Genomic DNA, 24,826 nt, shown 5'->3' with positions numbered 1-24,826 from the left:
GTGCTTCGTCTCACTCGAGCTTGGGCTCTCCCGTTGGGCCGTCTGGTGGTGGTGAACTGGTTTTGGACGGTTGTCGAAGAGGGCTCAACCGTGATCGTGCTTTTTTTTTTGCTCACCATTTTGTTGTTGTTGCTGTCGATGCTCATTTCGCACGAAATCCGCACAAAGATCCGCGACGACGGTGGCCGGCGAGGCCCGAGTGGAGAAAGTTTTTGGGGGCAGTCGCGATCGCGCGCCCCGAAGATGGCCCCCTTGGGGTGTTGCTGCACTTGCTGCTGGGGGCGATCGTGAGATGCGCGTAGCGCTTGATCGTGGACCAAAAAACCCGCAACAAACAGCCGGGGAAGACGAAAAACGAAAAAGAAGGCGAAAAACAGCAACCCAAGGCTTGATTTGATTTGCATCGGCAAAAGAACAGCGAGCGTGGTCACGCTTTGGAGGGCATTTGGTGCGCGCGTGGGGAAATTCTCGGTGGGCTTTTCCAGCGCCCGTGGGTGGTTTTCTTGCCACCGAGCACGGGGACAATGCTGGGTGGCAATAAATGCAAGAACCGTCACCAAACGCGCCGATGAGTCATCGCTGACGCAACCGATCCGGTTGGTGCAATCTTTTCCTCGCTCAAGAATGTATGAGCCGGATTCGCGATGCTCGTGCACGTCGCGCTTATCAAGAGGGTTGTGTTTTTTTTTTATTGTTTTCCCTGTGAGGGAGCGTGGTGTGGCCATGAATTAAGAGGTGTGCGTCATTTTTCCCTCCCCGATTGGTATGCGATCGCATGGATGCAGTTAAAAATAAAATGTAGTTCAGCGAGCACTTTGCACGTCGTACGAAAATGCGCAATAATGCACGGCCAGCTTCACCAAGCGCCTTCTCCAGTTCCATTGTTTTGGGATGAGCTCTGGGTTGGATTTCGAGTGCATTTGTGGTGTGGAAAGGATCGACGGGCATCAAATAGACGGAAAAAGAGCGCATACAATGCTCGGTCATCGCTATTTCGCCAGTCTAGCGCGGTTGTTTCATGTTGTGAAATTGTTGGTTGCTACTAAATTTAGCTCCCACTTTTTAGCCGCCGCACGGTGAAGGCAAACCGTCGAGGTCGTTGCGAAGGGTTGTTCCGATGATGTTCCACTAAAGCGCGTGGCGTGGTTCGAAACACGAAAAGAATTCATATTTTAACGTGCCCGGGCGAATTTGAATAGCAGATTTTGGCCGGACGAGAATGATCGTAAACCGGCCGCGTCGATTCAGCAACACTTCCATCACGAAATAAATAAAAATTAAATAAATACAACAACATTGTGCCCCATCGTCGATGGGACGGGCGTCCTGTAAATGTGCGCCTCACGGGAGCTGGGCAAACAAAAATCTAGCCGGAACCGCACCAAACCTGTCTTATCCGTTGCTCTTGAGCACGAAGACGCTCCTCTCGAGCACTTGATGCGTGCGTGCGTGCGTGCATACGTGTGTATGAGTGTATGCACACAATTAATAATTAAGCTGCCGTTGCGCAACGCTACCCATTAACGCGGTTGTCGCTCGATCGTCGGTTGGCGATCGAAATGGCCGCACGGTAGGTAAATTACGCGAGAAGCTCCTTGGGCGACTCCTTGGGGAGTGTTTTCCACCCGTTTTGGGGAGGTGTTCACCCCCACGGTGCTTTGAGCGTTTCTCCGTCGGCACGTCCATCTGGTTGGTTGCGCTTGAATTTCAAAATTCGAATATCATGCCCGAGGACAGAGCGTTCGCGATCGCGATCGCGCATACCACCGTCAAACTTGACCTCGATGAGGGTTGTGTCGTTTTGTTTGGGAGTGTATATTTTTTTTTCGTGTGTGTCTTTCGTTGGCCCCCAAAACGGGGAGCTTTTGCACATCTGTTTTTGGTTCACCACCCACGGTGGTGGCCTCGCATTGAGGGTTTTGTTTTCTGGGTAGTTTCTCGTCGCGGGTGCATCTTGTGGAAATATGTGCAATATGTCCATCGAGAAGCGGTTCCGGAACCAATGACGCACTGATTAACGTGCATTTCATCATCGATAAGAAAGCGCACAAGCGGCGCAAACATATCATGAGCGATAATTTGATTCGGTTTGCGGATTCACGAAAAGCGAGATCGCGTGACAGATGTTTGTCCTTTCATCCCCTAACAGGCGGCCAGATGTTCGTGATCGTTTTTGGCTAATTTGCACCCGATAGCAGCACGTGACCGGACGTAAATGCTCGAGCAATTAATTTCCCTGTTTGTGGTGTGATGTCGATGGTTTGTGAAATTTGTTTTTGTAACAGGCAACCAATTCGATTTGTGTGCAGACCGAAAACAGTTCAAACAGTTCTAACAGCAGCAATACGTTGACTGCCAAGCTTATTAAAAAAAATCGATGAAGTGAGTTATCAGCGATAGCGGCCCTTTTGTGTGGCTGTTGTATGATAAAACAAACTTATGCGGTTTTTACTATTTTCGCTCGTAGTTATATGTGTGCGTATCAGGAATGAGAGGAAAATACGACTGTTTTTTAGATCCCTTTATAGACCAGCAGAATATTTTCGAGAATTCAATTCAGTGTTTTGTACAATGCTTATTGATGTTTGATTCTGTGATATTCTGAAACATTCATTTTACTTTTACGCATTCCGTATATCATATTTGATTGTGAAATTATTTATTTTTTATTTATTATACTTATTTATTTTTTATTATTTACCGCTAGGGTTTTGATAGAAAGTAGTTTTTTTTGTCAATTTTAGTTGTAGTATTTTTTGCGAAATGCAACAACGATGCCAAAAGGTATCAAATGGAGTATTAAACATCTATTTTGTATACCAGTTGTAAACATATTTGATCTTTCTTAAATAGCACATAAATAGCAAATAGCATTGTAAACGGTGAATAAAACAAACAAAAAAATAAATTAATAGCTAATTATAGTCAAGTTGCTAGGGATTCATCTCGAACACGCAATTAAAATCTACAAAAAAGCCTGATATTGAATTTAATTTACTACTTATTTATATTTTAAAATACAATTGGTTTATTGAATTACTTAACCAAATTCGATGACATGGCAAACAACATGTTAAGAGGGCAGATCGCGAGCATTATCATCCCGTTGATGTAACGCGATCACCAGATGAAAGTGTGTGCTGTTGCGTTTCACTTACCGGGACGCGATAATTCGCTCATCATGGCAAATCTCAAACAACGTAGAAAGTACGTGGCTCCCTTTTCGCCTGCGATTCAGCAATTAGTACCTTAAAAGCCCCAAAAAATCATCATCGCTTTCTGTCTCGCGAGTAGTACAGTCTCCACCGTTACGATGATCGATCGACATTCCTCGATTGACTTTTGAGATGGTAAAAATGTGTGTTACACCAACTCTTCAAATTGAAATGAGCTTCTCCATCCGGTAGTAGCTGCAAAAATGCACCCATCGCCATCGTTTCCCACACATATTCCGCAGTGCTTCTTCACCGACTACGGGCGTCCTTTCGATCGAGTGTCAACATAATTTGTTGATGATCGCGCGCGTCTCACCGTCTTGACTGAGCGCTTCCGTCGAGTGTTTGGTGAAATAATTTTAACTCGCAAACTAATGATGCTGCACGGAAAAAAAGGGAAATCTAGCAACGATTCCAACCCCATCCGAAAGAGGAAACTCGCGTAGGCAGCGTGTTTGACGAAGTAAATGCATGTTTTCTGTGAAATCGTTTGCTTTGGCTTGGTGGAAACGCAGCGTCCGTAGAGTGATCGAGCGCGTATTGGAGGGAAATACACGCAAACAAAGCATAAGCCCACCGGAGGCTTGACTATTAGCCCCGAGTGGCTCTTTCGTCACTTTATCGAGGTGCGCATCTTCTGGTGGCTAGCGTTGCACTTGTATGCTCGATCGAGCATATAACCACCCTGTTTTAAGCTTGGGAGGCCTCCATTTCTGTGTCACCGTGACTTGGTTTTTGGTGGAGACTCTCAGCCCCTCGAGGCATTCCACAGAAGCCAGCCTCCCGGTGGAACGTGAAGACAACAACACACCACCGCAAGTAATTGCTGCTTGTTGCTGCTGCTGCGGCGGCTGTTTAACCTTACGGGAGGCTTTTTGCTTTCTTCTGCGGTCGTGTTTTGTTTCTAACCATGCTGAGATATGCTGTGTGAGGTTTTTTTTCTTCTCTCTCTCTCTCACTGCCATCTCTTGTCGGGTTAAGCGCCGGGTTGAACTTTATCTCCCGACGCTTAACCGGCGCTAGATGGCACCTTGATGGGGAGACACTTCGAAGGGGTGGAGGGTGGGGGAAAAGGCCCTCCCCAGGTGCCCCGAGGGTGGCCTCTTCGTACCGGGCGGAAGGTGATGAGGTTATGTGATTTAGAAATGTCATAATCAGCGCGCGAGTGGCACGCGGGTTGCATAATCGTCGGCTCCTCGAGAGTTCGTTTTTTTTGTGTGTGCCCTGTATTTCGGGGATCGCGGGAAGTGCGCGCTTTCTGGAGCTGCTGGTGCGCGATCGACCCCCAAAGAGGCTAGACCTTTCGCTGGGGGACAGAGCGTAAACCAAAAAAAAAAACACACACACACACACCCGGGGGGAAGGTGTCCTTTCCTTTTGCCAGAGCCCATTTGCATTCGTTCGAGCGGTGAGATTTATTCCCGCGGTGCGTTTGGTGGGTATTTTTTTTTGGCGTTTCGTCTCGTTTCGTTTTCATTTTCCTAAACAAGGGCCAGCTGGCATGGGGGATTGCGATCGAAAAGGTCACAAAACCGTCCAGATCGTCACGTCACATCTCTCGACGGTGTGTACTCGCGATAATCGCGAATTGTGCACCGTAATTGCTTGTTTGCGCGCGTTAACATACGACTGATCCAATTTCCCGGCACGGTGTCGAGAGCACGGGTGCCACTACTAACCCGTAATTGATGGTGCAACAAAGTACCCGACCCTTGGGCAGGCTCCATTGGACCGGATTTTCTGTTGCACTCAGCACGCTGGGGATGAAGATCCGGGCGCCAGCACCGAGACGGTGTGCGCTGGAAATTAACACGTTTGATGGTGCGAGCCGCAGAGCTTTCTCGAGCCGAGCTTCCGATGCACGTAATAATTTAGACATCGTTTGCGGGGTACGTTTTAGCACATTTGAGCGAGTGAATCCCACACGACGCGTTAACACTTGGGGTGTCCTTTATTGACACGGGTGCGGTGTTAATGATGTACAAGCCAGGGTGGTTTTGCAGGCAGTAAAAGCACAGTCCAAGGTCGGTCGAAAATGCGTTGAATTTGCGATGAAAATGTCTCAGACGGGTGAATCCCTAAAAAGGCGGGTGAGAATGAGCGATCGCGAACACACCGGTTTGATTAGCGGCTCGCCAGTGAAGAAGTCATCAGTGCGATGTTGCGTCATGTGGCGCCATTTCCGGTTTGATAAACAAATCATCAATTCCCCAAGAAGTGCTCTCGATATTGCTCGCAAAACAACCTGGGATGATCCTGGGAAGATCTGGTTTAAAATACCGAAACCGAAACCACCGGAGAACGCCGGGAAAACGATTATGCATCATTATGCCGTTGCCTAGGAGAAATTAATTCGTTAAATCAATCACGCGTGACCGGAGCGCGGCCAATAGCTAATGCCTGCGCGCCTCCGAAGTATAGCCGAGCCTAGATTGGCCCCCGGTGTCGGACATTTCTCTAGCCACGACGCAAGAGGTTCAGTCACTGAATCGACTGACAAACCTACTGACTGAGTAACATAACAGGGGGTGACCAAACGAGGGCCAACCGAGGGAATCACACCGGAGAAAGGCGCGCATTCCACACACACACACACACACGCATGAAGGCGAAGAGATCCGGAGCAGCACCGGGAAGGGAACCACTTCCCGTGCGCTTCCGTCGCGCTCTCCTCGGCTTTTGCAGCCTTTGCAGCGAGGGCAAAATCGAAAAAGGCCAGCAAAATGAAAGTGATCAACAATTTATGTAACAGGTGGCGGTGTGGTTCGGGGGACCAGCCTTGCGGGACAGGGTGGCTGCGATGGGGCTGAAGCACAGCCACCGCGTCTCATTATCACTCTCCCGGTGATGACGTTTTTGGATCGGGACCGTTTGGATTATCGCACCCGTAACCGAAACCACGCCGGGTGATGGGTTTTCTTTTGCGGTGCTGAAACTGGTTTTGGTCAACTTTCGAGGGATGAAATTTTGCCGGTTGTGGGGATGGTTGATTTTTCTCTCTCTCTCTCTCTCTCTCTCACTCTGTCATTTTCGTGACATCCAACCGACGACGATCGTGTGGTGATCGCATCCGATTACGGAGGCTGCTGTGTGATCGTTCGCGAGGCGTGAACATCTGCCTTTTCAGCTCGTGAGTGTTCTTTTATCAGTTGTTATACGTTGTGTTTCGTTGGTTCCGTTTTAGGCTAGTGTCTTTCGTCCCACGCCAAATTTCGAGTGCATCAAGCTGCATCAGCAATAGACGGGTACGTAGAGAAAAGGGCTACAGATTCGTCCTCTTCCCGGTTTCAACACAAGGAATCACGATTTGATCATGTCACAGCGCGATCACTTCAGCGCAGGATTGTGCAACCATCAATCGGCCAGCGGTTCTGTCCGTAAACGCCGTAAACGCCATAACGCCCAGGCACACCGAGGACGAACTGAGGGCGACTGCAATGCGTACAGGAAATAGCTGCACGATTGCGCGATGAAGCCCTGCGATCCGAGAAGCCCACCGGTGGTGACTCCGTGGCATCGATCGATTGCGAAAGCGGTTCTCCCCCTCGAGTGGCCACACACGGCTGGCTCGCAAGCGCACAAACGCCGCGCACGTACGTTAATTCTATGCGGCGTCCATTACACGGCGCCCAGTGCGCATTGCGCGTTGCACCTTATCGGTCTCTCGACACGGCGCGTCATGAACCCGGACCAAACCATAACCACCCTGGGCCCTGGTCGTGAGGCTCATCCTCGCATAATGTGACGCCGCCGACGACGTGCATATGCAGGCCGTCGTAATCGTGCGCCCTGGCGGCCATGATCCCAAAAATGTGCAGCACCACCGATGGATGGATGCACGATTCGTGCGGGTGTTCAACGGAGCGAAATTATAATTAAAAATTGTTCCATCCTGCAGCTCTCTTGAGTGCTGGTTGCGTAGAAAAAGCCTTGCTTGCGCATCTCTTAAGATGGCGGCCCTGTTGCTTGTGATATGGCCGGGTTTGAAGAGGGTTAAAAATAATTGACTACTTGCCAGAAACAGCAGCAGGTTGTCTATTGAATTTCAATCGCCGTATTGAACCCGCCCGGGACAAGGGCGCGATGTAAAAGCTCACCTTGGGGCGATGGTGTAATCGAGCGTGCTCGCGAGCGTACGTTGTCGCTTGTTGAACTTCAATCGTGACGATGTTTGGGGGGAGGGGGGTCTAAACGGTCAAAAAGCTGATAACCCAAGGACTCTCGGAACGTTCGAGAGCCATCGGTTTTGGGGTGCGTTGCGTTGGAAGTTGGTTCTTTGCTCGGGGTTTTTCGTTGGGAATGTCGCATGTGTGTGATTTGTTTGTGCAGGGGATGGTCGGTTTGTTTGAGATTGAGAATGATAACATCCCGTGGTTGCAGCTAGCGGTTGGTTTAAGGCAAGATTTACGTTGATGTTGGGTTCAGCTTCAGAATGTACAAAGAAGGCTATTTTTGCTAGATGCTTACTACCTGTTGGAAGTATTTTTCCCCATATCAGCAATGTCTGATTGGTGAAATGTTTATCAAAACATGAAATAAGACGGAACATGTTAAACGAATCGTCTCGTCTCCCAAACGTCTTGCGTGCAATTTTAACAGCTTGCACGCAACACTCACTAGCGTGACAGCGTGAGCTTTGCATACGACTGAGCTTCTCACTTTCATCTCACTTGATGAGTGATGAGTAGCCGTGATTCGTAACGAACTGGATAAACTATACTTGATTGTCGTATTTAGCAGCATCTCTGTGTTGAAATAATCATCCATAATGAATCTTTAGGAGTATCTGTGAATGTTATTTCGATTATCATTACGATAAACTTCTGAGAGATGTGCTTTTAAGCGTGAGAAGCATAGCTCATCACAGCGAGCAGCACATGGTACGGTTCGTTCCACTGAACTCAAGCACACATCTCTTGCTCCCCAGTGGCGGTCGGAAAAGTTCGGAAAATTATGCCTACTTCGGATTATGAAGCACCAACGAAAGAGACAACTCGAGGGCTCCATTTCGCATCGGAAAAACATCGCAAAATCTGCGTGGAGGCAGCTCACAAACAAAAAAAAATATGCCAACAATATTAGGCAACAAAAACGAACCAATAAAACGCTTTATTTATGTTTTTTTTTTCGGCGCATGCAAACAACGATGCCACCCGGTGTGCTTGAATAATGCACACCCGCGGCTTCGATGAGGCAGGAAGGGGGGGAAATGTCCTTTTTTCCCTAGCTGCGGAAGACCTCTCTCCAAGCGAACTGGCGAGAGGCGCAAAACAAAAGCCTACTTTTCCGGAAAGCTGCAGTTGCAAATTAATCTGCATTCCATCGCCGCTCGCATTCGAGCAGAAACCAACCCGGTAGAAACCCGCCGCAAACAGCTGTGTTTGTAATTTTAAACCATATTGAACTGTTTTCGCGGCACCGCGTCCCACACACACACACACACACCCCCACACATACGCACATACTCACGCCCGCCCGCTCTGCTTTCCGTTGCAGATTTTCCGTCAACAATCACCGCGCGAGAAATCGCAACCGATCGGGTCCGATAAAACACCGCCCGTCTGCGTCGGCAGTTAACCCTCAAGCAAGGAAGGACGAAAGCACTGCACGCTGAGGTGAGCGATAGATAGAGATAGAAAAGGTGTGGGTGTGCGAAAGAGAACAAACCATGCGTCCATGGCCGGTGCGAGCGGTGAGTGAATCCTCGCTGCGGGAAACTAAAAACCCCCACACGGACGAGCGAGAAAACCGACCCCCGTGTCGACGCTGTGTGCGACGATTTTCCACCTCCTGCGCGCGGGTGGCGAACGCCAACGACGACGACGACGACGACGATGACGACGGAATCGCCGATGCGCCGCCCGTGGCAGGCAGAATTTTCCTTCATTTTCCAGTCAAGGTTGATCACTCGGCAGGAGCGAACGGAGCGACTTGACCCGGAAAACAACCCCGGACCGGGACGCGTCGAACGTTCCGTAGTACGCGTAGCTTGTGCTTGTTTCCCACCCACCACCCACCCACTGGGAGGGAGGCTGCAACACGCAAAAAGAGAGAAAAAAAAGGCAGCAGTGTGAGCGGTTTTTTTTTTGGCGTTCGTCTCGTTTTGCGGCGTGTTTATGTGCGTGACCGGCCATTAGCAAAACTCCGCTAACCGCGAGGGGAAGTGACAACCGCTATCGATGCGGGTGCGGAGGAAAATCATCGCCCCGTGGCCGGGTTTTCGTGAAAATGTGTGTGCGTGTGTGTATATGCGCGCGCTAGAGTGAAAAGCCCCTGTTGGTGCTGGTGCGCCGGCGGGATGAAGGCGAACCTGAACGGCTGGTGTTGAAGGAAACACGCACAAACCCACACACACACGCATGCACACGCACACACACACATACAGAGAGGCTGGCCCAAAACGCCAAAACAGCTGGAACGGAAATGCCTCCCCCCGTCAACTTGGGTTTGCGGAAAATGGTTGTTTTCCGTTGTGAAGTCCGTTGGAAAGTTGAAAAGTGAGCGAGAACGAAGGCTGCAGCACAGTGCGATGTAGTGACAAAAGGAAAACGGAAAGGAGGAGGAGGTGGAGGAGAAGGGGCCACCGGGCCGGGCAGGACCGGGCCCGGACCGGAGGTCACAAGCTACGCGTACTGCGTCACTTGCGTCGTGTCCTTTTCCGTCGGGTCGTCGCTGCGTTTTCGCTCCTGCCGTGGTTATCTTCCTTGAAAACAAAAAAATGGGAGAAAGATTTGTGGAAATGAAGTGGAAAAGATCCCGATACCGGTGGTCGGATTAGCGTTCCCCGTTTCGGTTGGCCCCAACCCACCCCCGGCCACAGCATCCGGTGGGACACCAGCGCCATCAAGGATACGCTTTGATTTGGCGTTTTCGTATCGCGATTCGTGTGATTCGTGTTTCGTTGAGATGTGTTTTTTTTGGCGTTAAAAGAAAAACTCGTTCCCCGGTTGCCACCGTCGTGGTGCAAAATCCCAGCTTCGCCTTACCTTGCTTGTCTTGTTGTTCTATCTCCCCACCGGTTCGACCCCCGGTTTCGGTCGGTTGCGATTGGCCCTTCTTCGTTCGAGTAAGTCGTAAGCAATTAAATGAACGAAATCGTCATCCTAAGCGAGGGCTACTCCCGGTGGGACGAACCGGAACCGGAACTGGAACCAAAACCGACCGGCACGATGATGCTGGCCAACTGCACCTGCACGCTGATCAAAGGCCCCGATTGCAACGTCATCGTCGACACGATGACCCCGTGGGATGGCGATCTGCTTTTGCGGCGTAAGTATATCGTGCTTTAATGCTTCCCTTTTTTACAGCTTTTTTGCAGCCGCATGGGGTGCTCGGTGAAAAGGATACACTCGGGAGCGCTGTTTGCGAAAGTGAAAGAACGGCTCATTATCCTGCCGGTGTCGGGGGAGTGGCCCACTGAACGATATATCCTTTGTGGCGTGTGCCACCGTGCGAGGCAGAAAAAAAAACCCTTTTTGGCACCACACACACCACATTCGGGCTGCAAATTTTCACTTTCCACCGCTGGATGCGCTCCAACTCTGGGCGATCACTTTCCTCGAACCCGACGAACCCGAGAAAGAAGACTTTTCCACGATGTCCTTACCAGGGGGTATCTAATTCCGCTTCTTTCTCTCCTCACACATGGACCGCCAGAAATGGCTCAATATATGCGGCGCGTTTTCCACCATTCCGAAAGCGCATTTACTACGTCCATTGACTCGCTGTTTGGAACACACAGCCATGTGCCATGTATGCTTCTCAAGCGGATCCTTTTCTAAAACGGTTAGCATGCCGTGGCAAGTTGTGCGATGTTCGACGTGACGACGTGTTCAGTTCGTGACGGCACCGTCGGCAAATCGAGCCTTTTAGGAATAGTTTCTCCCCCCCCCCCCGGTGGGCGCAGAATGGGGTGTTCCTTTCGCACAAATCAACCCGCGGCGCAAACATTCCACCATGGCAAGTGCGAACGTTTTCCTTCGTCCGTGGGTTTCGTGTGTTATTGTGTGTGTGGCTCCCGCAAAACCAATCAATTGCCTGTCGTTTTCAGCGGTGGAGCGACGGGAATGGCAACCCCAAAACCGGACGGAAGGAACCCCAGAAAATCCTCCCTCCCAAACGAGAGGGGATGGCAACTAAAACGACGGTGTGTGTGTGCGTGTGTGTCGGCGAGCTTGCGAACATTTCCGGAACGAGGTGAAACACCGCCCAGGCACGCAATGACGAGCAAGTTGTGCTGCCGGAAAAGAACAAGGAAACGATTGCCCGATTGTGGCACGCATTCACCCGACCCCCAGACCCAGCGGTTCTGCTTTAGAACCACCCTGTGACCACCTCGCTCTCTCTCGCACACACTGGGGGTTGAACTTTTGATTAAGCTTTTGTCGTTTTGCAGCACCAGTTCCCGGGCCGGGTACCGCACAGTCCTTGCGGAAGGTCGCGTTTGCGTTTCGTGCGGGTCATTTGCGAAGCGGTTCGCTTCGGACCCTGCCGGTGGTGCCGTTGTGCGAAGGAAATAACAAGCGCACGGAACGTGTGCCGCAAGCAGCGGAAAAAAACGACTGGATTTGGAGAAAATCCGATTCTCCGCGACGTTGAGGAATCGATCGGAAATCAAGTCAACTTGAACGATGGCGGCAACCACCACCGAAAACAATTCCATTCAGTTCATTTAGTGCGGCGAGTTAAAAGGAAAAAGCGGAAAAAAAGGAAAACCGGAAAAAAGCGAAGGAAAATCGAGTGGGCAAACATCCGGCCAGGACGGAAACCTTCGAGAGAGAGAGATGGCGCGCGAAAGAAGAAAAAGTGTAGCATCCCCATCGTCCTGCCCAGTGCTGAAACTAATTTAGAAAGTTTTTCCATTTCCAGCCCAACTAAACCGGATGCTGGAACTGGGGGGAGGCAATGCTGGCACTGCGTTTGAGCGGGCCAATTGATTGTGCGATATTTTCGCGCAACTCCACCGCGACCGGAGTACGATGATTTTCAATTTCAACCGCACCCGAACGGAGCAAAGAAAGAAGGAAAACCCTAGTCTGACGTGGTTTTCGATTGCCACTGTGTGCGCGGTTATGATGAATTAATGGTTCACTGCTCAGAAGGACATCATCAATCACGCGGAAGAACACTGGTTGGTGTAAAAGCCCCGTCGAAAATCAGTCGCTAAAATGTGCGACTCCACCGATCGTATCGTTGATGATGCGATTGTGTGTGGAAAAAACTCCCCTTTGCCCGAAGGGTGGTGCAAAAATTATCTTCAAATTTCGACCACACGCTTCGATTGCTTCGGGCGAGGTCCTGCCCAACCGACTGGCGCAACTTCGTAACGACGCCAATCAAAACCAAACGAGAATCAACTTCCCAAATCTCGCAGGCACGCTGGTCCACAATTAACCAACCAAACGGAACCTTTCGGTCGTTTCGGTTCGCCTTCCGGGTCGGCGGTGGAAGCGAGAGTTTGCGGGTCCGGCGAGTAGTTTTCATAAAGTGGTTTCACCAAACGATGGTGCGCGTTTCGGGGCAGCCAAAAGTTTTCCTGGCACACGCAAAAGTTCTCATCCGGCCATCTAATCTGTTGTACTAACGCGTGCACCGGGAGGTGGGCCAACCCACTACATCCGTTCTTCTCTCGCTTTCTCCATTTTGCCACCCTTGTGCGGAAGATCCAGCAGACCACCGCACCAACGCCATTGGCGCACCCGGGAATGGCGATTTGAATAATCTAACCAAAGGGCCGAGACGACGGGCCGGTCGGTTGGGAACTTTTCCCAGCAACGTTCGGTTTCTTCGGGTTTCAACTGTACCTCACGTTTGGTGATGAGTGGCGTTTTGTTTTTCCCACCAGTCGGTGAGGAGGAGGAGTAAAAGTATGAAATGTTGATGAATATTCATCGTGGGATTCACCTTCACTCGGCGAAACTCGACTGGCGGGCTGTTGCAGGTCGACAGGGTCCACGAGGCGCTAAATTCATTCGGAATCAACGCGCCAAAAGCGCATCTCCTCGGAAGCCGCGACCACCGTCGTATGAATATTTTCGTTCATATCGCACGCCCCGACAATGGCGGCGTGTAATGATGGTGGCCAAGAAACACGCGGCCAAGTCCATTGAACCGTGTCGCAAGTGCCGATCGTTATCCTTTAAAGACCTTTTGCGTTGGTGCCCTGCGGCGCCTGAAGGTATGCTAATTTCCAGAGGCCAGTGTTTCTCAACGCGAGTAAAACGCCTCGCGAAAGCTCGAAGGAACGTCACCGCACTGGACCTTTCTGGCAGACCTCTGCGAGAAGCGGGGTTTTGATCGATAATTTTAATTTACCGCTGGCCCACCGACGTTGCCCTGCGTTACGCTGAAGGAATGCTGGACTAGCTTTCTAATTCGAAATGTGCGGCCCTCTCTCGTCGAAACGCTACACCCGCTTTTCCGTCGATTGAGGCAAATGAAAAGGCAGCTTTGGGCAAGGAGGTTTTTTCCCATCCCATCATTGGCCGGCACACAACATTGACTTACCAGCTAGACATCATCTAATCTCTTTTGATGTCCGATTATCAGGATTTGTGGAGCTTACGTTTTCATTTCTATATCTTCATTCAATTTGGGACCGAGCCGAGCGTTTGGGGCTGCTGTGGGTGTATATCCCCGGAAAATGGTGGCTGTGTGAGAGACCGAGAGAGAGAGAGAGAGAGTCCCGGATTCAGCCAGCCGTGAAAGCGGTCCATCTAGCGCGCCCATACCTGGTCGAGTTTCGGATTTAAGGATCAGTGTGTGTGTGTGTGCACGCTCGTCCATTCCAAGCGTTTGCGATAAAAGGTAGTTTATTGGCTCGAAGCATATTAGAAACCTCGGGGTATGTCTCTCGTTGCATTCGGCAGGGCATTCGCTTGAAATACTAGGTTCCCCGTGACCCAGTCGGTCGCATTCGTGGGCATTTCCGGTGGATACATCCCAAGAAGAACCTAACCACTGTTGGCGCTGTTGTGGAGCTGCTTGTTGGTGGCCATCAATTGACTTCCAACCGCTAAGCTAAGGAGCGTAAACGAGGAAGGTGGTTCTACCTGCGGAGAAAATCGCGTTCCCCGTAAAGGAAGCTAAAAATTCCTGCCCGGAAACGAGTTCCGCACTGATTCGGTGGCTGGCAGATCCCGGGAGATCCTTGGAACACCCGAATGTACCGGTTATTGATTGCCAGCTGGGTGTAGCAGGCAGCCTCCGTGTTCCGGGACTACGTCGAGTCGTTTTTAACCGGTTCACGCGGTGCGGTAACTGAACCGTGAGTTGGACCGTGATGCTGGCCGTAAATTTGCTGCGAACGAACGAAACGTAAAAGCCGCCCGAACGGGGGAAAAACGTGACCCAACCCGGGGGGGGGGTTGAAGATTCGCTCGCTCTCTCTCTCGGAACACAAGGAATGCCGTATGTGGCCCCTCGTTCGGCGAAGGTAAGCTGACGTGGTGGGAGCGACCCAAAAACCCCAAGCAAGCCATTGTGCGATTTATGCGCTTTTGTTGTTTGTTTCCCCGACACCTACCGGAAAAAAAGGGAACGCCGACGAAGACGACGATGATGGCACCCAGCTCTGGGCAAAACACGTGGTACACACTGTGGTGATCGGAACACACACACACACGCGGAGGTCGGGAAAAGCGATAAAAACCACCTTCACCACCAGCAGCAGCAGCGATCCCCAAAAGCAGCGTTTAAAACGCATGCGGAAGCTAAAACAGGCCTCGAAACGAGGAAAATCAATAGCAAAACCCCACCCCGCTTGCGTGCGTGTGTGTGTGGGTGGGTGGGTGGGTGAATTCCCAACGATTGCTGCTGCTGCGGTCGTTTTGTTTCGAAGCGCAGAAAACACTTCCGGCAGGGCGAAGGAAATCCGGCCACCAAGCTTCGCATGATGATGATGCATCATCAAAAGGATCCTCGCCTACCGACGAGCAATTACTGGGCCTGGGTTTCTGGCTGGTCGTTGTAGGGCTGACACACACACACACACACACGCAGACGGAACACAAAACGTACGCCCCCGCACAAGCAGTCCCAATAAAGTGTATCACATTGCGCTCATCGTTTTCATCTGTCAGAGGAGACGGAGACCGCCGAGACGGAGCGTCCAATTTCTTTTGCTACAGATTTCCGCCTTCGCTTTGCCCAGGCCACCTTTCTATTCCATGTTTTGTTGACGCGTTTTGCTTCTGTTTCGTTTCTTTTCTCGCTTTCTCGGTGGGCATGCCGCAGGACTGCAGGAGCATCAGCTGCATCCGGACGACATCGGCTACGTCGTGAGCACACACGGACATTCCGACCATCTGGGGAATAATAACCTCTTCCTGCGGGCGAAGCGGCACATCGTTGGCACTAATATTTCCCACCGGAATCGTTACTACGTCCATGATTTCGACGCCGGTAAGTAGCCACCGGGAGCCGCCGGGAACCACACACGGAGTAGCCAATTCACCACCGTAAACGTGTGTCGCTCGCGTCGGTTGTGTTTTTTCATCTGCCATTTTGCCGCGCGCCCGGTGGGTGGTTGATTTTGGGGAAGATTTTTTGGGGACGATTGGTCCGGATGGTCCAGATTGTGCGCCATTAACACCATGAACCATGCCGCGTCACCCAAAAGCAGTGGGTGACGGGAAAAGCATTTGATATAAACATTGCAATATTTGAACATTTAGAACAGCTGTTATTATATCAAATTTATGATCAAACAGAATGAACGAGTGAACGTAAAGAAAGCCAAAAATTCATCACAAACGTAGAATGTGAAGAATTAGAGCCCGTGCAACCGTGGCTATGAGATATGAGCAAGAACCGCTTAAATCGTGGCATTTTGTGGAATTTCTTAAAAAAAAAACGCTTGACTCTCGAGGTGTTAAGAAGACGTTGGACAACCACAGACACACACACTTTCAGAACGGTTTAAGGATGATGATTTTTATTCCAGCAAAGCGCTCCTTTTGTCTGTCATCGTTATCCGAAATGGATACCGTTTTAGCTAAATTTTTCGCCTCCCCTCGGCCAGAACGCAGCGTATAATGATGGATTTATTTTTTTGCTTCTTTTCCTTCGACGTGTCCACTTTCCTGACCAGCCCTCGTGGGAGGGAGGTGGGTAAACTTATTTACCGAAATAAATAAACAGAAAATTGACACGTCACGGGTGGACCGTACAGATGTCCTGGCGTGTGTCCTGGCCCGTTGTCCTGGCTCGTTGTCCTTCCCTCGCTCGGGCTAACGAATGCGAAAAATCAAGCACCGAAATTAGATCGCCTCCGTGGCGGGGAGCGAACGTGCCTTTTGCCCTGTGTGTGGGCCGTTCCGTGCGGGGGATGGATTTTTCCGCCAGTTTTTCTTTTCGGGGGTTGGGGTGGCCCAAGACCGATGTATCATTCCCAGCTCCCAGAGGGCTGGCCACCCCACGACGGGGAATTGGAATTTTATTTTCTTCGCCTCATTTCGCCCGGTGACATTCTTGAGCGGCTGCCAGTTTTGGGTGCTTTTTCCCATATTTTTCTTTTCTTTCACTCTCTCTCTCTCTCTCTCTCTCTCTCTCTCTCTCTCTCTCTCTCTCTCTCTCTTTCGCTCACCGGATCGCTTTTTTTCGTCTCAGTGGAATGTCTTCCCGATCGTGGCTGGCCAATTCGCTTCACCACAAGACCTGCGGATGGCATTTCCACTCGACGGCGGCGACGCCTGACCCGGCGAGCTTACTTTTCTCGCTTGGCTGACGATTCCCTGGCCCCATTCCCACCCATCATCAAGTGGCAAAGCGGCGTTTGATTGGGCACCGGAAAAATGCCTCCGGATGTCGGAAGATGCCGGATTCGTGCGGGTTCGCTCACGTTCCGGTTCACGAAGTTCCTCCTAAACCCACTTCTCTTGGGTAGGCAAAAATATCACCTTCTTTTCCACACACACACACACGCGCAAGTGCCACATATCTGTGTGGACAAATTTTTTGCAAACTCACAAGCATGTTTTTTTTCTCGAGTGTGTGTGTGCGTGTGTTTGTAACCGGGCGTGGTGGGCGAAATTTTTTACAAAAATCGATAATTTTAATTCAACCCTGATAACTGGCGCCATTCCCTTACCGTCGGGTTTTTAAGCGATGCGCGAGTGCCCTCACTGCGTCAGATAGTGCGGTTGTGTGCTTGCGTAAAATTGCGGCCAGGTAAAACACGAAAGCGGCCCCGTAAAATGCGCCCAAATTAATGGTGCGATTTTGTGCCTCGCCGAGGTTTTTTTTTTTGGTGATTTTGTTTGCTTTATGTGGGTGGAAGCGGTTGCCGAAGACTTTTCAATTACGTTCGCATTTTCGGTTCGCAAGGGGAGGGCGGCTTTTGCTTGCCTTTTGTTTGACGTTGGTGCTTGTGTGTGTGTGTATGGTTGTTTTTTTTTTCATTCTCAGTGACGCTACCGAGCAAAGCTCTTTACCGTTTTCCACTCTTCGGTGGGTTTTTCCACGTGTGCGCGAAAAAAAAAAACGGATGCGCCACGATCGTTCTGCAAACGAACGCGACCGTGACTGACTGCACACTGCGTTTATTAACTTTACCCGACCGGGGGCGCGCGCGCAGTTATCGACGTGCCATCATGCACGTCGAGGCGGCCCGGTCGAGTTTACAGCACGCGGCACGATAAACATCCTGCGGGAAAACCATCCTGCCGTGCGCGAAAAACAATGCCGAAAAGGAAAAATAAACCGCCGGACGATTTTTACGGCACGCCGGCACGAGGATTTAGATAAAATTTTATGAAAACATTCAAGCGGGTGGCTTTGTGTTCCACTTCCTCTTCCTAGCTGCAAAGCTCGCCAGGATATTATTGGCGTTTGACAGGTCGCGTGACACTTTGGGGCGCAAGTTTTTGCGCATTGAAAAGGAGGAGAACTTTCGCACCGCAACGTTCCATATGCTCTCGGTGGGTGGGAGTTTAAAACCACCCAAACACACACGCACACACACACACAGCCAGGACAACCGGGGTGTGATTGTGAGAAGCGCCTGTTTTTGTTTTGTTTTACTTTCGCCGGCGATATTGGGTGCGCGATACCGTCGTTTCCAATTTTTTGGCGTTTAAAAAAATGATTGCGAAACCCCCCAATGTGCGAACCTTTTCTTTCCACGGACGGCGGCACCCTCCCCGAAGAATGGCGAGGCCACAGCGTCAAGTGTCCTCCCCCCCCCCCCCCCCCCCCCCGTGTCAGGATGCAATTTCGTTCGAGTGTGTTGTTTGCGCGCAACAATGTACCAAACCACCGCGCATTCCACCGCGTGAAAAAGGGGTTTTCTTTTTGTTAGCTCGTGCCTTTGTTCGTGCCCACCACAATCGTCAACCCTCCTGTTGCCCTGGGAAACGGACGGTCTGTGGTTAAGGGAAGCGATTTTTCCCAACATCCTAGATGGCGCGCATCCTTCGCCTGCTACGGAGTGACGACGTCGCTTCGCTGTCATGTCAAAAATCACGCAGTTGCCAGGGATTCGGTGTAATTTTATCTCCCGGTGTGTCCCGTATCAATCCCCCATGGCATGTGTGTGTGTGTGTGATTGGCACGTACTCGTCACCCACCATGCCGGTTCCGTGCCAAACACGACGGGTGGGATTTTGATTTCCTGCTACGCCGCCACCGACAGAACCGCTTCGGAAGAGGAAAATTTGAGCGAACAGCAGCATAATGATAGTAGGTACTTTTGCAAGCACACCGACGGCTTAAGACGCCATTTTTTGTCGTGGGAAGGGGGTGGGAGCACACGATTAGGCGACACACGGCGTGCTATCAGAAACAGTGTGAAATTCCACACCTTTTCCCAACACGGTGTGGGGGTGGGTTTTTCCTTCTTTTTTACTCCCCCCCCCCCCCTTCATTCGACGAAATCCATATCACGCTCCGTGTGTGTGTGTGTGTGTGTACCGCACGACGTGACATTTCCATAATCGAGTTGCCTTAACCGAGAGCCGCGATGGCGGCACAGTTGACGGATATGTTCCGCTTGTTTCCGTCGTCCCAATCACCCGGTGGATCGGGGAGGGGGGGGGGAGGGGAAGATGGGGTGTGGGGTGGGTTTTCCACGTACACATAAGTGTGCTTCACCGAGGACGTCGTCGCCGGGTTTTCCGGGAAAACTTTTATTCATTGTGCTGGGCCGTTTTGCGTCACGGATCGATGTTGTGTCCGTGTGCATGTGTGTGTGTGCGTGTATGTGTGTGTGTGTGCCGACTGTGATTCCGTTTGCATCGCACGGACCCGAAGGATGCGCCACGGCACCGCGCGGAAGAAAACGGCAACTGAAAATTCAATTTCGCACGAATGCCCCGGCTTTTGCGGCTGCGATAATATCCTGTGTCGTTTGGTGCGCGTGTGTGTGCGGTTGGCGAACAAATGAACCGATTTGCTCAGTCGATCAACTTCCCCAAAGCGACCAAGGGACGCGCGCGAACCGCGTTGTTACCGAAACTTTCCTCAAGACGGTTATGAGACTCGCCTTGTTGACTCGCGTGTTCTTTTCGTGCTTTTGCTGCAGCCCACCGCCGGGAGCTTTTGTTAGCCATTTGTTACGGGCCACAAAACGGACGTTTCCTTTTGTCGGTGGGGGGGGGGGGGGAGATGAAAAACCGGGCCCGGAAGTGCTCCGGCTGGGCAGCAAAGTTCTGCCGGACGTGGGTTCGTTATCGTCCGGTGACCGGATCCTCATTTCAAGTGGGCTCCCGCTGGTGCTCCCTCGGGGCAATTTTAATGTCACCCAAATTCACTCCCCAGCGCACGTGTGTGTGTGTGTGGGTGTTCTTTCCCTTTTTCTTTTGCCCATCTCTCACCCCCCCCCCCCATTGCAAGAATCTCCCGCTGGCGGGCTCGAGATCGAGCCCATCGAGGTTAGGTACGAAGCACTTCCCGGGCGGAAATTCGATTTCAACTGCGAACGTATCACAGCCTCCGGTGTCGTTAAGGCGAGACATGTGTCTCCGGTTGGCACACACACACACACACACATACACACACACGCGCACATACACGCCCACACACCGAGTCACGCGAGGACCATCTTCGCTGCGTGGCGTATTTTGTTCGCGAATTTTCCCCGGCACCACCTGGCGAGTGGGAGGAATGGGTTTTAGCTGTGCGTGTGTGTGGGTGTGCAAAGTGAAAGATAAAATATAGGTAGCCCTTTTTTTGCTTTTTGCCTGCCCCCGCACTCCCGAACCGGTGCAATAACTGTCACGCTGGCGAATGATAATTGTCGGACCGACGAGTGAGTGGCTTCTTTTTTAACCGTTGGCGGGTGCCCACGCGTGCAAAAAGGCAAAACCTCCATCTGGGGCCATTTTCTTCATTGCCACTTGCGCGCTTGTGAATGGTTTGTGAGGAGGCAGAAGAAAAACAACATAAATGTGGGGGAGCGTGGTGGAGAAAATCCATTTTCCATTTCGCTGATCGAAACCGGCTGACGGAAAAGCGTCCTCTCTCTCTCTCTCTCTCTCTCTTTCTCTCTCTCCCAGCGCCATTCGCCACGGAATCGTTTCCATTTTGTGAAAATATTTATGGACTTTCCGGGAAATTAACTTTTATCAGTCGATTAACGAATTGGCACACGCCCCTCGGCCCCGGCACTGGGCGGCTTCCGGTGAGCGATTTGGGATTAATGCCACCCCCCCCACCTTGGCTGGCACTCGCTTTTCCTTTCGCGTTTTTTTTTCCCCGTTTTGATCATTAAATTTCACGTCGCGGGCGTCGCAAACCGACCATCCACCCGCCACGGCCTAATGCCACATGCCCGGCCGTTATCAAAACCCGTGAATTACCTGATATATTTTGGATCGGCTTCCGCCGCTGTGGCTTCGGAAATTTTCCATTTCCCTGAGCGAGAGCGAGTTGGGGGGGGGGGGAGACGGGGTATGGCTTCTTTCGTATTGGGAAATCTCATTTAATGCCTGCGAAATAAAAGCGAGCATTAAAATCATCGTTTATGCCTCGCCGCCGGCGCATAATGCGATATTCGGTTTCTTTCGCGCTTCCCGCTGGTGAGATTTTCCGAGTGGGGTTTTCCTTTTGCTTTTTTTTTGTTTGCCGGTGTGCTTTCTTTTCAGCGCAACACCTGCACTACCGCACACACACATCCACACACGGGCACACGCACAATAGCTGTTCACATAATGATTTGCGGTCGGTTTGCGGACGTGCGGCTGAGGGTTTTTCTTTTGCGCACTGGGCGGAATTTATTTCCTTTGGCAATTTATATCTCACCGCCACCGCAAAAGTGGCTCGCGGTGTTTTTCTCTCTCACTCTTCCCGTTTCGATTGGTAAACGGGCGTAAATGGGGCCTTCGTCAAGGAGCGTACCACTTCAGACAGCACGACGTCGCCAACCACCCGCCGAGCAGGATTCAAAACGGGCTCAAATGTGACTTTATGAATTTTCCCCAGCCCATATTTCAAAAGCGCTACAAAACGGGACGATCCCCACCTGCTGCGGTTTTGCTGCTGCTGCTCCTTTTGACAACGACAACGACGACGGGGGACGACGTTCTTCGCTTGCGCGTCCTCTCAAGAAGAGGGCTATTTTACCTTTTCCCGGGCACAATTGTCTGCGTTTCGTGTTGTGGTTTTTTTCCCCTTTTTTTCAAGCCATATCTTCCCCCAAAAACACAATGGTTTCGTTGCGCTTGTCACCTAACGTGGGAGAAGTATTTCTTTCCCGATGACAGCTACCTTAATTAGGCGCGAGCGCAATCGCGCAAGTGTCGCGCGCGTTTTCGTTGTCACGGAGCGAGAAACAAAAAAAAAAGGGGGCAGCCCAAGGAGTCGCGCCTGCTGCGATGAAATGGTTGCGCCATTTTCACGGCACCAGGCATGGCGTAGCAGGCGCGGCTTTTGAGGCTTCTGAAGATGGGCAGACCGTCTTTTCTCTGTGTGATTGGGGAAGACGGTTTTGAATTAAGATTCTTTTCCATTTCCACTCTCGGGGTGTGGGATTTTTTATTCGCTATTGGTACTCCTTTTGAAGCTCCTTGAAAAATGGTTCCCTTCTGTAGGTGTGTGTGTGTGTGTGTGCGCTCAGCTTTGTTCGCAGTCGTTGTACGCGCTTCGCCTTAGTGGAAAAAGGTCACGAACCCAGAAACCGGGTGGCTCTAGTGCAACCTGGAATCCTTTCGGAATCCGCTGCCGAGCGCCGCACAACGCACAAAAACCAAACAGCGTCCGCAAACTGTTGCGAGACAACGATGAATAATGGATTTTCTGTGGTGGGTGGGTGCGTGGGTGGAAATATTGGGGAAGCTTCCGTACAAAGTTGCGTTTTGTGCGGATTAGCCGTCGGTGTGGGTGTGCGCGCGAGCTCACGTTCCGGCCCGGTGGTCATGATTAATTATTCAATGGCAAGGGGGCCTATACAAACTCACGGTTTTTGGCGCAAAGTGCACAAAGGGGGGTGGATGGGAAAACCCAACCCAAGAGCGGATAAAGTGGCCCATATGGTTGGTACTTCGCTTGCTCAGGGTCTTACGAATCTACATGTGTGTGTGTGTGCGTGCGTGAGTGTCTATTTATCCTTTCGCGCTCGGCGTGCGCCGCCTTTGCCGGGGTACATTCGGAAGCATTTACTTTCGATTTAGCGTATGTATTTTTCTCTCTCTCTCTTTCGCATTTTGCTCCCCCATTTAGCTGCCACTTCAGGACGAGAACGAGGGATTAAAATAATAATGAAAAGAACCGAAAAGTACATCCCGAGAAAGCTATAAGCCCGCTCCTCCCGGTGTGCCAGATGGAGCAGGTCCTTCTTTGCGCGCGCCTGCTTGATTGAGCTGCCTAATTTCTATGTTTGACTTATGGTTCTCGGTCCCGTTCGCTCTGTTCGAGCTAATTTTTTTTTCTCTTTTGCCGATGGATGTCGGCTTTACGGCTTAGAAATGGAAATGGATTTCCTTTTCCAGGGCGCGCAGCAGACAGGCAGGCAGGCTTACTTAGGCGGGGCCCGTGTGTTTGATTTTGCCGTGCAGCACCAGCAGCCGCGTGGGTGGGAGGATTAGAAAGGACTTGGTGAAGCATCAACAAAAAAAAGTCGAGAAAAAAAGGACACTCCGGTTCCCCGGTAATCGTGTCCTGCAGCAGCGCGTGTACGACGACGTCACAAGAGGAAAATTGATTACCAAACAGGCGAAAGAGAAGGAGTGTGTGTGTGGCTTTATTTATTCGCCTTTTTCCGGGTTTTCTCTGCTCGTTTTAAATAATGTTGCATTTTGTGTGTGTGTGTGTGTGTGTGTGTGTAAGTGTATATCCCCCCTCCCCCCATCCACTCCGGGTTTCCTGTTCGCGGTACGATGGGATTTATTGGCCCCTCAGCGCGTGCTCCAATAAAGCTCAAATTGCCGTCTTCAAGGACGGCAAACACTTACGCACTCGAACCGAAAGCGAGAGAAAGAAAAAAAAACACACACACACAACTTTTTGCCGGTTGTTGTTGTGGAATAACAACTTTTTAAAATTCATTTTTTTTTCTCGTTGTTCTATCGCGCTTATGGATGTTCCCGAGGGGAGGGAAGTTTTAAGATCGAGAGAGAGAGAGAGAGAGAAGGAGAGAGAGAGAGAGAGAGAGAGAGAGAGAGAGGGCTGAGTGAACCAACCCGAACTCAACGACGATGCACTTCCCATCAGGAATGGCACTCAGCGAGATGGTCGTGGAGGGCCCTCGAAGTGTACTTCCGTTCCAATTTGCCGTGGGGGTGGGTTTCTTCTTCGTCTTCTTCTTCGTTCTTCTCCGTTCTTCGTCCTTCTAATAGCCGAATAGGACGACGGGAGTGAAACGAAACATTTTCGCAAGAATCGCAATCACAATGTAACAAGCGCAATAAAGCAAACGAGAGCGCGACCCACCTACACCACCAACTTGTTGGTGTTGTTTTGCCTCTTTGTGTCCTTCGTCCGCCTCCCAGCCCCCCAGCCCCCCCAGGAAGGGGTTGTTATTTTTGCCGGAGGATCGGAAAATTCGTCCACTCAAAATGGAGCCTCTCTCTTGAGCCGGCGAGTGAGTGTAAGCGGCCCCGAAATGGGGTTTTACGGCGGCTTGATTGTGCGAGATTGTGCACAATCGTCAGGATTCGAGTGGTTTCGAGGGACCACAACCCGGGGGTCCTTACATCCTTAACCCCGAATGTGGCTCGATTTTCTTCCGCCCGTTCGGCCACGTCAGCATCGCCACGAAAACTCCCTCACTGCTCACCTAGCCGGGAAAACGGATGGTCTCAATCAGGTGGCCAGGGCCAGGTTTCAGTCATCAACCGCAGCAGTAAAGAGTGTTGTGGGTGCGAGTGAGAGAGAGAGAGAGAGCGAGTGATGGGATGAACAAAGAAGAAGAAGCAACGAATGCCGCGTGGCATGGAAAATTAATTTGTATCCATTTCTCAGCGCTTTCGGACGTTTTGTCTTCGGGGTGCTGACGTTGCGCCAAATTCCCCCGTGGTTCCAGCGGAGGGTTGGAAATGTTTTTTGGCACCATTCTTGCTCTTGTGCTTCCCTTTTTTCTTTTGCTTTCCCACTCCCAACTCAGGTGGGATCACGAAACGATGGACGGTGATGGACGGCCGGTTCGCGCGTTCACTTGACGAATGAGCGAATCCTGAGCC

The 24,826-nt window shown here is 51.1% G+C and overlaps 1 protein-coding gene across 1 annotated transcript in view; it reads left to right on the top strand.

The window, feature by feature from the left end:
• The first annotated feature begins 9,121 nt into the window (after positions 1–9,121).
• The window catches only part of LOC128723442 (metallo-beta-lactamase domain-containing protein 1), a 51,335-nt gene continuing 35,630 nt past the window's right edge, over positions 9,122–24,826 (top strand). Inside the window, exons 1-2 of the mRNA XM_053817184.1 lie at positions 9,122–10,484; positions 15,450–15,617. Coding sequence (XP_053673159.1) covers positions 10,301–10,484; positions 15,450–15,617 — 352 coding nt within the window. The 5' untranslated portion in view covers positions 9,122–10,300. The remainder of the gene's footprint in view (positions 10,485–15,449; positions 15,618–24,826) is intronic.

Source organism: Anopheles nili, chromosome 3, assembly GCF_943737925.1.
Source record: "Anopheles nili chromosome 3, idAnoNiliSN_F5_01, whole genome shotgun sequence".
Classification (NCBI taxonomy): domain Eukaryota; kingdom Metazoa; phylum Arthropoda; class Insecta; order Diptera; family Culicidae; genus Anopheles; species Anopheles nili.
This window is presented reverse-complemented; position numbering and strand designations above follow the sequence as displayed.